This window comes from Palaemon carinicauda, chromosome 14 (genome assembly GCF_036898095.1).
Source record: "Palaemon carinicauda isolate YSFRI2023 chromosome 14, ASM3689809v2, whole genome shotgun sequence".
NCBI lineage: Eukaryota > Metazoa > Arthropoda > Malacostraca > Decapoda > Palaemonidae > Palaemon > Palaemon carinicauda.
In genome coordinates, this window is record NC_090738.1 from 36849899 (window position 1) to 36864898 (window position 15000).

General features: G+C 34.5%; 1 protein-coding gene across 2 annotated transcripts in view; it reads right to left on the bottom strand.

Moving 5' to 3' along the window:
- LOC137653166 (ETS-related transcription factor Elf-3-like) overlaps positions 1 to 15000 on the bottom strand; it is a 51511-nt gene that overhangs the window by 16367 nt on the left and 20144 nt on the right. Inside the window, exon 2 of one of the 2 annotated variants that reach the window (XM_068386541.1) lies at positions 496 to 771. The exons of the other annotated variant lie outside the window; for it this stretch is intronic. Within the exon in view, the coding sequence (XP_068242642.1) occupies positions 496 to 551 (56 nt within the window). The 5' untranslated portion in view covers positions 552 to 771. The remainder of the gene's footprint in view (positions 1 to 495; positions 772 to 15000) is intronic. 2 annotated transcript variants of the gene reach the window in all.

Here is a 15000-nt window from a genome sequence, read left to right on the forward strand (position 1 = left end):
ATAGCCTTTAAGAATAACAGAATGGGACTCTAGAGATAGCAAACTATGCAGGACAAGGAAAAGAAGACGGTGGATTGACGAACAAAGAAAATTGGCAAGTATAGAGTGGCATAGAAAGAACACAAATAGACGCACGTGAAAAGACATGACTGAGGCCTTTATCCTGCAGTGGACTGGTTACGGCTGCTGCTGATGATGATGATGATGAAATCCACACACATATACACTTAGTATACATAGATTATATACAGTATACGCATGTGAGTGTAGTGTATATATATACATATATAAATCCACACATATATGCATATATTCACATAAACACTGTATATATATATATATATATATATATATATATATATATATATATATATATATATATATATATATAAAACTATGTATATATACCACACATATTCTGTATGACAATGCTATAAGCCAATACACGAAGAAAGCTGATTGCAAAACGAACTTCTAAAAAATCCTTCAACTCACTCAAAATAAGTGTCTATATACACGCTATCCAAAACGGGCAGTGGCTCCAAAGCCATGTTTTTCAATCAATGAAGTTCTGAAGCTCTTCGCGCTCCGTCCTTCGAACTCGGGAGCTTCGATATCCTCAGGAACTTCGATATCCTCAGGAGCTTCGATATCCTACCACTGAACCCGGGTCGTTTCAGCCGAGAGAAGATACGAGAAGATACTGCAACTCAAGTTTTGGATCGAGCCGCTTTAACGGGTTAACGGGCTGCACATAATATTCCCGAGGACCTGGTGAAAGAATTAGGAAGCTTTCATATCTAGAAAGCTGCCCACTGGTTGAGGTCTAACTCCGCCCCCTGCCGTTGCCAACGATCAGTTTCAGACAGGGTTGTCAGTTGGCCTTTTTTTCAGGCCCAAAAAATACCTCAAATTTGGCCTTTTTTAAAAATTGGTTGGCCTTTAGTAATATCATGAAAAAACCAGGACCCTAAATACTATATATTTGGCCTTTTAAAGCTGCGATTAATTAAAAGTTGGCCTTTTCTCATTTACAAATCCTGGCAACCCTAGTTTCAGAGTTAATTCTCGAGCGGGCACTTGTTACTGTGTAAGTTCAGTGGCACTGTGGCAGTCGTTATTAGCAAGTCATGAGGCTGAGAGCACAATGCAGTTGATTCCAGTCATACATTTACTATTTCCATATGCTATGATGTGTCAAGAATCGAGAGAATATTCAATAGGCAATAGGTTACTTGTCGTTATTTCTCGTATCTCAAAAACCTTATAATCTACGCAAAGGCTTGTGACTGTCCACTCTTTTTTTTCCTATTAGAATAAAAATAGAGAGAGAGAGAGAGAGAGAGAGAGAGAGAGAGAGAGAGAGAGAGAGAGAGAGAGAGAGAAATTAATTAGTATTATTACAATAACATGAATGACAATGAAATTCATGCATTCAAGGTTTGGTATTTAATACAGTTACACATTTCATCTGTGAATAATCGCATTCATCATAATGAATGATACACCATCTCCAAACGGACGTTCTTATTTTATGAAGAATTCTTTCCTATTCCGATGTCATCATCTATGATCTTGCTAACGTTTTCTTATACGGTCTGCGTAGATCTCAGTTACTATCATTATTATTATTAAAATTATCTTTGACTTAACAGTTACGGGATGGCAATAAATACTGCGTGTATATATATATATATATATATATATATATATATATGTACATATATATATATTCATATATATAAATATATATATTTATACATATATAAATATATATATATATATATATATATATATATATATATATATATAACTATATATATATATATTCATATATATAAATATATATATTTATACATATATATATACATATATACTGTATATATATATATATATATATATATATATATATATATAGATATATATATATATATATATATATATATATATATATATATATATATATATACAGTATACATATATATATATATATATATATATATATATATATATATATATATATATATATGCACGTAAGAATAGGGGATATATGTATAAATTTGTATATACAATACATATATGCTATACACATATGTGTACACATGCACATATACATACAGTATATATATATAAACACACACACAAATAGACCACAACAAATTTGGAAAAACTCCTATGATGGCAAAAACATAACTATGTACTTTAAATTTCATGACTCGATATGAAAATACAATATTCGATTAATCGATCAATTTTTCTGAAACAAAATATGAAAAATTAGTAAGGAAAAGTTGGGTAATAGCCAGATTTGAGTATTACAAAAGTTGAGCAAAGAAAAGAATATAAAGAAATCGCGAATGAAACTTTAAAAGTATTAAGTTAGTAAAATTTAGCTCGTGTCAGGGTCTCGCTAGGTTTTGCCTTGTGGAAGGATGAAAGATAATTCTTTACCCTTTTCAATTGGTTAATAAAGGGAGACGGAAAACTGTATCGACATTCAATCACAACGGTTAGTATCGTCAGGAAATATTCACATCTTTAATTCCAGAAGAACTTTCAACCACAGAGCGACCAGATCATTTGAAAACTTGGAAGTATTCAAGAAACAAGATATGTGATGATTAAAGTACACATGTTGCCACAGCTGTCAACAAAACTGAAATTAAAGAAAAAAGGAACAGCTTCATAGACAAATGTGGATCAGCAAACGTACCTCTTCAACTAAAAAAGAATGGTAAACATCAATGTGGAATTGTAATATGGTTTAAGATGAAAAAAAAAAAAATGGTCCAATCATGCAATAATGGTCATGGTATACGTACAAATTCTGTTCTCTGACACGCATCCTCTCTCAGCACTTCAACATATCCTCACTAACACCCTGCAGTGCTCTTTCAGATCACATCTCTCAGAGAATTTGGAACTGGTCCTTTTCCTCAGAATACTTCGTTTGACCTTGACGTCTTGTAGTTGTTCTGTACCCTCTTTTGTTTATTGGTGATCAACTTTCATGTGTTGTGTTTTTTTGAGTATTTAAAAACCGAGAGGAGCAAACTGCCCAATTAAATTAACAACTAGTTCCCATCCATATCCGTAATTTCTTTAATCGCACGTTTCGGTGAATCCATCTGTCAATTATAATGCAATGATAAGGATGATGGGATTATAGTTTAAGTTATTCGAAACGTACAAACATTAATACAGATCAACCTAAAATATCTTTAAGGAAGTTTTGATAGGATAGAGTGCGAAGATACGTAGATAAAAGTCAATCGAGTTCCGTGAAGTACTTTAAATGGAAATGAGAATAATCACTCCCCGAGAAAACATCTTCATAAATGCCAATCAAATATTCAACTCGCTAACTTCCCGAAATGACCCTTTAAGAGTCGTGCAGGAATCACCGATAACAAATTATCAACACAAAGGTATTTCTCTCCAAAGGTTGCCATCTAGAATATTACCAGATGAATATAAGACGGAGAAAAGTCAAAGGACCAGTATAATAAGTGAATATTATCTAATTCTGAGCAGGGTGACATTATGGGAACCATTTCATAGTACAATAAAATTAATAAAATATCTCTGGAAAAGTCAGCAAAGTATATCAAACCATTATGTATGACACTTATACATTATGAGAAAGCTTTAAATTCTGTCAAAACTTCATCAGTAATGAAAGCCCTTACAACAATTTTATAGTTTCTCAACAAAATGACTGAACAATCTCTGGCACAGAGTAGAAATAAAATCTATGGAAAGTGGTCGAGCAGTAAATTTGACAATGTTCTATGCTATAACCATAATTGTTGGCAAAAATAATAGGGACTATAACAATCCCAAAGATCCTAAGGGAGACTAATGACATCCAGACAAGAATGTTCGCTGATGGATATGAAACTTCATCATCATCATCATGTCCTCCTACGCCTATTGACGCAAAGGGCCTCGGTTAGATTTCGCCAGTCGTCTCTATCTTGAGCTTTTAATTCAATACTTCTCCATTCACCATCTCCGACTTCATACATCACAGTCCTCAGCCATGTAGCCCTGGATCTTCCAATTCTTCTAGTACCTTGTGGAGCCCAGAAACTTATAACGTAATAATCTTTGTAAACACAAAAGGTTTACAAAAGATACTTAGCTTTCTGATAGCAAACTATAACTTAGATTTACTTCAAAATCCAGCAAGACGAAACCATTGGATTCCATGGTAAAAATGGGCATTGTTAAGTATTTAGAATCAATGACAGCAGTTTTACCCATGTAGATCAATATTACTAAGGTGATCCACTTCATATCTTTGTTAAAGGTAAGGGGAAATCCGTTTCTACCTCTTTAATAAGCAATCTCCTGAAAGTATGGTTTCTTTCTGATTCCACTCGTCTATACCAACCTCACCAGCAATTCTGGAATTACATAAACTTTTGTCAAATCTGCCAAGGCCGTTGATGAAGCAGATACATTTCCGAAAAGAATCTCTCAGGCCTGTGACGTCATGTTGGTATGACGGTATAGCAATACTGATATCTGGAGAATTTACCCTACATTACTCGTCTCCGAAGTATTACCAGAAAGGTGCACGTAAAATGAAACACCTTTCTCATAAAATTAATTCTATTATCAGTACGATGAAGTGTCCATTGTCTAGTTGTGATGATTTTGCTGTGTGATTTCCTTTTAAACTTTCTCTTCTTAACAACATCTGCTTCAAGTCTATGAAAGACTTTTGTTCAACTTTGATTCATGATTATTTCCTTCTTAGTTGCACCCTCGTTGTATAAAGTGAAAAATTTTTATTGATATATACGATTCAGGCTTGTTTTTTCATTTTCTGTTTTATATAACAAGTGTACACGACCCGTTAAAATGAAGGATAAATATTCAGATAGATATGCACACACAGATACCTTTGCCACGGCTCCCAGTTTCCTAGCTACAATCCACTGGTTTGGCAATTTGTGGGAGACTGGTAATCGAATGTACACCTTTCGGGGTAACCCCTTCCACCAGGGTTTGACTACTCCCTCTCCACCCCCACCACTCAACGTGACTGGAAAAAAATATAAATATACAGTATATATATATATAATATATATATATATATATATATATATATATATATATATATATATATGTATATATATGTATATATATACATATATAAATATTGTTACTGTTCTTATAATATTTTATCTAAATTGTTCATTACTTCTCATATACTTTGTTTATTCCCTTATTTCCTTTCCTTACTATATATATAGCCAGACACTTGCTTTTTCTTATATAGGGAAGGATTAAAAAGTGACATTGATTTTTCCTCAAGCTATAATCTTTATGGCCAGTAACTTTTACCAAGAAGGTTTGGAAAAAGGAGAGTTAACTATATCATTAAGATTAATCTGATTTTCTTCTGGGATGCTTCTTGTTCCCCATGTTAGAAAAATTGACGTTTTTTACTTTGTTTTACTTTTCCATGCATCCAAATAAATAGGAATATATTTACTGCTAGTACACATACATGCATGACACAAATATTTACTGCTAGTACAAGTACATATATGACACAAACATATTTACTGCTAGTACACACTTATATGACACAAACATATTTACTGCTAGTACACATACTTACATGACACAATACACATATTTCTACAAGGATAACGCCAGTGACTATGGTAGCTGTAACGCCTGATAACATATAATCAATTAATAAATCCTTTACTTTTATTGTCTGTCTTTATTATTATTATTATTATTATCATTATTATTATTATTATTACAAGCTAAGCTATAACCCTAGTTGGAAAAGCAAGATGCCGTTAGCCCAAGGGCTCCAACAGTGAAAAATAGTCCAGTGACGAAAGGAAACCAGGAAATAAATAAACAAGAGAAGTGATGAACAATAAAAAACTAAATATTCTCGTATCAGTAACAACATTAAATTAGATATTTAATACATAAAAAAGAGGAAGAGAAATAAGATAGAACAGCGTGCCCGAGTGTACTCTTAAGCAAGAGAGCTCTAATTCAAGGCAATGGAAGGCCATGGTACAGAGGCTATGGCACTACCCAAGACTAGAGAACAATGGATAGATTTTGGAGTGTCCTTCTCCGAGAAGAGCTGCTTACCATAGCTAAAGAGTCTCTTCTCTCCTTATCAGGAGGAGAGTAGCCACTGAACAATTACAGTGCAGCAGTTGACCCTTTGAGAGAGAGAAGAATTGTTTGGAAATTTCAGTGTTGTTACGTGTATGAGGACAGAGGAGAATGTATGTGTAGACAAAGGAAAAAAGTAGCCGTAATCGGTGAGAGGGATCCAATATTGTACTGTCTGGCCAGTCAAAGGACCCAATAATTCTCTAGCCATAGTATCTTTTAATCTCTTCGTTAGTTACACAACGAAACCTGAACGGATTTAGGTTGACAAATGATGTCATTGTTCAAAGAAATGAATCTCCCATTATGTAATTAATCATTGCTAATTAAATTTATATCGATACCATTGATACAGCTGTCAGATCAATCATTTCTACACAATTTACATATACAATGAAGTCCACTATCATTATTATATTTCTTAGGAATAGGTCTAAAGCTATGTCGAGGTATCTAACCCTCATTATTATTATTATTATTATTATTATTATTATTATTATTATTATTATTAGCTAAGCTACAACCTTAATTGGAAAAAGCAAGATGCTATAAGTTCATGGACTCCAACAAGAAAAAATCGCCCAGTGAGGAAAGGAAACAAGGAAATAAATAAACGATATAAGAAGTAATGAAGAATTAAAATAGAATATTTTAAAAACACTAACAACATTATAAAAGATATTTCACTTTAAAGGGTCAATGAACAGTACAGTACCCTAGAAAATGTCCATATATACGAGTTTAAGGTTAAAAGGCTCCTCATGAATGGCAGGGGCAAGGGACAGTGACATTGCCCTATCAAGGAGGGCAATGCCCTAAAGACTGACAATATATACACATAATCAGCGCCCAAGTCCTCTCTCCATCCAAGCTAGGACCAAGGACGGCCAGACAATGGCTGCTGATGACTCAACAGGTAGACCTATAGGCTCCTCCCAAAACCCCATTCTCATAACTTACAAGGATGGTAACGTTGCAGATACTACTAGAGACTATCGAGCTTGAGCGGGTTAGAACTCTTGTCCAACATATTCAGAGGCAGGGACGTTTCCAATAGGCTACCAAAGCTTAGCCTTATTGTTAGAATAGCTAAAAATGATAAAAAAAAGCGGGTATTCCATCAAAAAGAGAAGAGCAAGGAGCATGTGGAGAAAAATAGAAAATAACCAAGAATATGTAGTTTATCTTCATGCAAATATTTGATTGGCTAATAATCTAACACTAAAATATGGCTCAAGTTTTATTCATGCGAATAGACCACGATATAATAGTAATTTTTATTTCATTTGGTTTGCTTAGGACCTTTAAAGCCTAGCGCATTAACCTATTGTTAAATTGAATCATTATTATTATTATCATTATTATTATTATTTACTAAGCTACAGCCCTAGTCGGAAAAGCAGGATGCTATAAGCCCAGGGGCCCCAACTGGGAAAATAGCCCAGTGAGGAAAGGAAACAAGGAAAATTATAATATTTTAAGAACAGTAGCGACATTAAAATAAATAGTTCCTATAAAAACCATAAAAACGTTAACAAAACAAGAGGAAGAGAAATTAGATAGAATAGTATGCCCAAGTGTACATGAAGAATATAGGACTCCTTTATGAAGCCATCTTTAAAATTTTCATTCTGAATTCTGAATAACCTACTTCGAGGCCCATGAAGCACGAGAGAGAGAGAGAGAGAGAGAGAGAGAGAGAGAGAGAGAGAGAGAGAGAGAGAGAGAGACATATGCAGTTAGGATACTTTACTATATATACTATATAGGACAATTGTTTTTATAATATTCAAGGAAAATTCGAAGCAATAGTACAGCATGATCTTTATTGAAATGGTGTAATTTCCTGAGAGAGAGAGAGAGAGAGAGAGAGAGAGAGAGAGAGAGAGAGAGAGAGAGAGAGAGAGAGAGGTGATCCTTGTTTACTTGACAAACAAAAGAATAAGAATTCATGTAAATGAAATGCTAGTAAAAATCAATCTATACTCAGTAAGTACGAATAACAATTTCCTACACACCAGAGCTTGGATCTACCGTTCAAAATATAATGGACTTCGTTGATCATGATGTTGGTAATTAACTGCATCATATGATCAATCATAATATCGTTTAATTTATCATATCAAATATATTTATGTCGTAGTGAATTTTCCCTAAAAATAACCTTCCTAATCGAGTAGTTGAATCTTAACTTCAAAGGAATTATCTGTTTTAAGGTTGTTAATGTTTTTTTTCTCTAAACATTTCATTTAAATTTTTCATTCCTTTTTATATCGTTTATTTATTTCCTTATTTCCTTTCCTCACTTATTGGAGCCCTTTAGCTTATAGTATCTTGCTTTTCCAACTCAGGTTGTAGCTTGACTTGTAATAATAATAATAATAATAATAATAATTGTGGGCGAATAGCATACTCTGTTGGAAAAGACCGAGTTGCAGCGAATGTTTGTGTTGAAACGGCTGACATAAGTCTTTTTACAGTTTATTTATGACATATCTGTTTCGACGTTGTTACTGTTTGTGGAATGATTTAGTTAATTCGTTCTCATCATTTATTTATATCCTTATTTCCTTTCATCATTGGGCTATTTTTCCCTGTTGGAGCCCTTGGGCTTATAGCATCTTGGTTTCCCAACTAGGGTTGTAGCTTTGCTAATAATAATAATAATAATAATAATAATAATAATAATAATAATCTGAGAATAGAAGTCATTTTTGGATGGGGGCGGCATTGCGTCATTGTACAACTTCAAAAGTTCAAACTTGCAGCGAACGTTTTTATGTTGAACAGGCTGACATAAGTCTCCTTTTTATTAGTTTACATAAAGGACAAACCTGTTTTAATGTTGTTACTGCTCTTAAAATATTCCACTCTAATTGTTCATTACTTCTCATATAGTTTATCTATTTCCTTATTTCCTTTCCTCGCTGGGCTATTTTTTCCTGTTGGAGCCCTCGGACTTATAGCATCCTGCTTTTCCAGCTAGGGTTGTAGGTTAGGTAATAATAATAATAATAATAATAATAATAATATAACGCGTTTTTTAAAGTTGACGTTAACATATCAAGACTTCTGGCGTCCGGCAATGTGGATATACTTCTTTTATAAAGTCACTGAAATTTTATAAGTTGACGAAGTGGATGATGTTCAGAGATGAGATAAAAGAATACGCTTAATATAAACGAGTACAATACCACTTTCTTTCAAGAAGTTGGTTGGATGCATCGTATTTTAGAGAAAGTAATGATTGAGATCTTTTCAAAAACAAATTTGATCTCTTAACACCCTGGAACCTAAATATATGTCTACTGTAGGCTTTAGACTCTAGGGCCTTTAAATATGCAGTCCCGAGACTATACAATAAGCTCCCACTATAAACCTGAAAGACAGAAGATATTAAGTGCTTTGGTAGTGAGGATTTTACAATAAACGCGCAATATGCGATGGGAAATGCTCAATGCCTTGGAAGAAACGTGATAAAAAGATTGTGGAGGTCCTGTAGAGAATAGAGTTCCCTTGCTGTATAAGACCAGAAAAGCAACAGGTAAAGTGAGTAATTATTAATCTGGGTTTATGGATGTATATCACATGCCTAACAAAATGAATAATAGGCAACTATTTCATTCTAGTGTGCATACCCAACAATACTGAAAGTCCCCTCCCCAGGAAGCAAATAGTTTACTGGTATTAAGGATTATTAAAGCAATACAACAATAATCTAAACAATTGAGAACCAACGTTGGTTGTCAGGAAGTCATTACTTCAGGCAATGGTAAAATAAAAAAAAAATTGGAGTTAAAAAATGTACCAGAGTTGTGGGTAACAGAGAATGAAATGAAAAGGAAGAACAAAGGAAAACGAACAAACAAGAATGCCAGTCAAAAGAAACCGATAGTAAAGGAACGGAAAAGGAGTAAAAGGAAAGAATCCATGTTCAAATTGCAAACGTGTCTACTAAAAAAAAAGGTGGGGGGGGAGGGGGAAGAAGAAAAAGAAATAAAAAAGCGAGGAGTGAGAATTTCAGAGATAACGACACAGTCGAATATTGGGTGTATAAGATAAATTCCAAAAATAATCAGTATTTGATTACAAAAGATTTGATTTGGATCAGAAAATCATTTACATAGTTTATATATCATGTCACCACATAATTCAAATATATAAGTACACTAATTATCATTCAAAGACTATTGACATGCCAGGAAAATAAAGTTGCTAATTGTAATGCTGCTCTACTTAGTTTTAAAGGCATATTTGAGCTTGCTGGTGGAGATTCAGTATAATCAATTCAGCAATTCAGAAGCCGTTTTATATGTGTGTGTGTATGTATATATATATATATATATATATATATATATATACATATATATATATATATATATATATATATATACACATATATATATATACATATATATATATATATATATATATATATATATATATACATAACATACCAGCACATATATATAAAATCATACACATCAGTAACAGCAAAGCATATGCGCATATTATACATGCATGTGTATGATAGGGTAGATCAGAAAGAATGATATCACACAAGCAATATGCAATATGAGGTACATAATTCTTAAGCTAGAAATCAAGTATCACTAAAGTCAGGTCTGCTGTAAGAAATAGAAATTTATTAAGCATGCAGATCTCTTCGCAAATGAATGCATCGAGTTTGTACACTCCCTTCTCCAGCAGGTAAAACCCTCAATTTGAGAATTAAATAGCTTAAGAAAAGATTAAGAAAAGCTCAAGATATAAATGCAATGTTTGTTTATGGTAGAGGTCAAAATCATACTATTAATCAGTCATATGCAAAGAAATTGGTTCATTCTAAGAACCTATTTGAAAGAACGATCATTGTCCAGTTTTGTAAACGGAAGTTTTGATAACAGTTTTATATATAGGTCATGGAATATACAAACCTGATGCATTCATATGCAAAGAGATGTGCTAGCTTCATAAATTTCAATTTCTTAAAGCTAACCTGACAAAAATGACATCTAATTTCTAGCTTAAGGGATGTGGTAGCCTAGTGGTAATGTCCTTTGCTGGCAATTTGTTGGATGGGAGTTCGAGCCCTGTTCGATAGTTCATAGTAGTTTTTACAAACTCACCATCCTTGTGAGGGTTTTGGGGGACTCTAGGGGTCTGCCTATTGAATCATCAGCAGACATTGTCTGGGTTGTGGTGGCCGATGCGGTAACGTCCCTGACTGGTGAACGCCAGACTGGGGTTCGAGTCCGGCTCAAACTAGTTAGTTTCTTTGGTCAATGCAACCTCACCATCCTTGTGAGCTAAGGAGGGGGGGGGGGTTTGGGGGAGCCTATAGGTCTATCTGCTGAGTAATCAGCAGCCATTGCCTGGCCCTCCTTGGGTGGAGAGGGGGCTTGGGCGCTGATCATATGCATGTATGGTCGGTCTCTAAGGCATTGTCCTGCTTGATAGGGCAATGACACTGTTCCTGGGCTCTGCCATTCACGAGCAACCTTAAAATTTTCAAACCCCCAGACCCTAGCTTTATGGAGAGGGGACTTGAGTGCTGATCTTGTGAATGTATGGTCGGTCTCTAGGGCATTGTCCTGCTTGATAGGGCAATAACACTGTTCCTGGCCTCTGCCATTCACGAGCAACCTTAAAATTTTCAAACCCCCAGACCCTAGCTTTATGGAGAGGGGACTTGAGTGCTGATCTTGTGAATGTATGGTCGGTCTCTAGGGCATTGTCCTGCTTGATAGGGCAATGTCAGTGTCCCTGGCCTCTGCCATTCATGAACGGCCTTTAAACCTTTAAGCCTCCTGATCCTAGTTTCATGGAGAGGGGACTTGAGCGCTGATCATGAGAATATATGGCCAGTCACTAGGGCATTGTCATGTCCCTCGCCTTGCCATTCAAGAGCGACACTTAAAGCCTTCAAAACAAAGATGCAAAAACTCTTTACGTTCGGGTAAATTTCTCTCGGATTTTGAGTGACGAAATTAAATTTCACGTGTTCAAATCAGGAACCTTCCGACTAGTCGGCGAATGAAGTATAATCTAAGTTCCTACTGTATTTTCAGATCAGATTACTGTAAGTAAAACTGATGATGGTAGGCAATGGGATACCCTTGAAAAAAGTAGCATCACTATTGGTTCAGGCATCCCAAGAAAATTCTCTAAAAAGATCGTTTTTTAACAATAACAAACTTCTGTTTTAATTGGATCTGGGTTATCATTATTATTTTATATGTAAGGGTCATCCACTTTGTACCGCATGTTTTGTTTCATACACGTTCATAAAATGTAATGCCATTGCTTTTTTCTTATCTATCGCTCTCTCCCACACTGATAACAGAAAAACCTGTTTAAGCTTGCCATCGCATGTTTCGTATTGTTTGAATTTTTGTGACATTGTTCCTCTTGGCTGCTTGTATATGAGCTTGTTATCTGTTGCATAAACATCATTTGCATTATAAAAAAAGGCAATACTATTACTGTATATGAGCGTGTAGGGATTTAGTCAAACATGGATAGAGAAGATGAAAGAATGGCCCCCAAGACAGCGAAGACTGGCGAAATCTAACCGAGGCCCTTTACGTCAATAGGCGTAGGAGCAGATGATGATGATGACGATGAGCGTGTATGAAACACCTACTGTTCAACTTCATAATAACCACGAATACATACACAAAAAGGCAAAGACAATGAATGAAAATCACTGATGTGAATGTACTGGACTTATTTCACCTAATAATGTGCTTGTTTAGCACATCAAACAGCCGGGCAGTAAGTTTAACATCTGTAACAGACATAAGTACGATTTAGACTCCCCTAACCTTTCTTTATCGTTGAATATATTACCAGCAATCTCTATCTAATGTGTTTTAAATAAAGCACGATTAAAGGACACACCCCTGAACCGAGATGATAATAGAGACACATCCCAATTGAACCAATGACAAGATTGGAAGCAAGAGTGCCCCGCGATTCACAACTATACAAAAAGCCGCTTACAAACAAATCGGCCATAACTCTTCATCATGTGTAGGATACGTCTAATAAACTTCCACAAAGGAAGCACATTATACCACCTATGACGGGGCGTTTTGTTTCGTTGGCGGTTATGTTTTACCCCCTGTTGGTTTGTGTGCGTGTTTGTGTTTGTGAACAGTTTCCTGGCCACAATTTTAATTGTAGAATTAACTTGCAGGGATTAACTGATATGTAAAAAGTTGGAAATTCTTAAATTTTAGAAGGTTAAGGTCAAAGGTCAACGTCACAGCCAAGCAAAATGTCCAATTCACTTAATCACCCATAAGTTTGGACATCATTGTCACAAAGACTTCAAACTTTGTTCATATTTGAGTGTATGAAAATCCACGCTAATTAATACATGTAAAAGTCAAGGGTGAAGGTCAAGTAAATGCTCGATAAAAAACCTGCCGCGGCGGAGGTCTGCCCTCTACCGAATGCCCCTCCAGTTATAACTGTTGTTCTTAAAAAAGTTCGGGAAATAAAATAAAAGGATTTTAAATAACTCATTAGATTTAAGACGCTTCAACATCAATACGATTTTGATGTTTAACCTCATGACTTGTCTTATGGCCTATAACAGATGAACATGAAAGAACACAGGATCATATTCTGTTTATAATGTAGTAGGTTGGCCAGGGCACAAGCCACCCGTTGAGATACTATCGCTACAGAGTTATGGGGTCTTTTGGCGGGTCAGACAGTAGTACATTAGATCCTTCTCTCTGGATACGGTTCATTTTCCCTCTTGCTTCAAGGTGCACTCGGGCACTCTATTCTATCTTATTTCTCTTCCTCTTGTTTTTTTAAAGTTTTTAGAGTTTATATAGGAGATATTTATCTTAATGGTGTTGCTCTTCTTGAAATATTTCATTTCTCTGTTTCCTTTCCTCACTGATCTATTTTCTCTGTTGGAACCCTTGGGCTTAATGCATCCTGTTTTTCCAACTAGGGTTATAGCTTAGCAAGGAATAATAATAATAATAATAATAATAATAATAATAATATACAACAGAATCGTACGTCTAAACATCTGAAATAACCTCTTAACTGCATTTACTGTAATTTTCCATCGTAGTGAAAACAGGTTACCGGACAATAAGGAATTTCCTTATGACAAATCATTCAATACTGTATCAAAAATAATTATTTAAATGAAAAAAAAAATGAAATATTCAAAGTATGTTCCACGCATAAAAAGGTAAAAAAAAAAAAACAACGAAAAAGAAGTTAATAAGTCGGAATGTCATCCTTTTATCGACGAGTAAAAAAAAAAGAAAAAAAAAAACACACACACAATATAGAAATTTGTCTTCATTAAAGTCAATAGCTTATTCTTTGTGACAGGAAAAAAATCCTCCACTAACACCAAGCAATAGGATTTTAATAACATCTTTGTCTGGCGGGGTCAGTTTTTTGAATTATTGTCAATATCATTCTGACAAACGAAAGCGTATGTTTTCATATATTTAAGCGTTTATCTAATCTATCAAAATATAAACCGTATCGAAGACTAACTCATATGATTCGCTTTTCATTAAAATTTTCATTATGAGGTTGGTGAGATAAAGATGCCAGTTTGACCCATTTATCTTTTAGTATTAGGATTTCAACAGTGAATGACAGCTTGCAGGATGGAAAATGTAGGATTCTTCAGATTATGGAAGTAAAATGGCAAAACTGTTCCCTGTATGTATACTCTGTTAAAAATTTGCATTGAAAAACGGTAAAAATCCTGGAATAAATGTTGCTAGACTTTTACCGTTTTAAAAACGGATACATTGACGTATAGGTGTGGTATTACGGTCACCAACC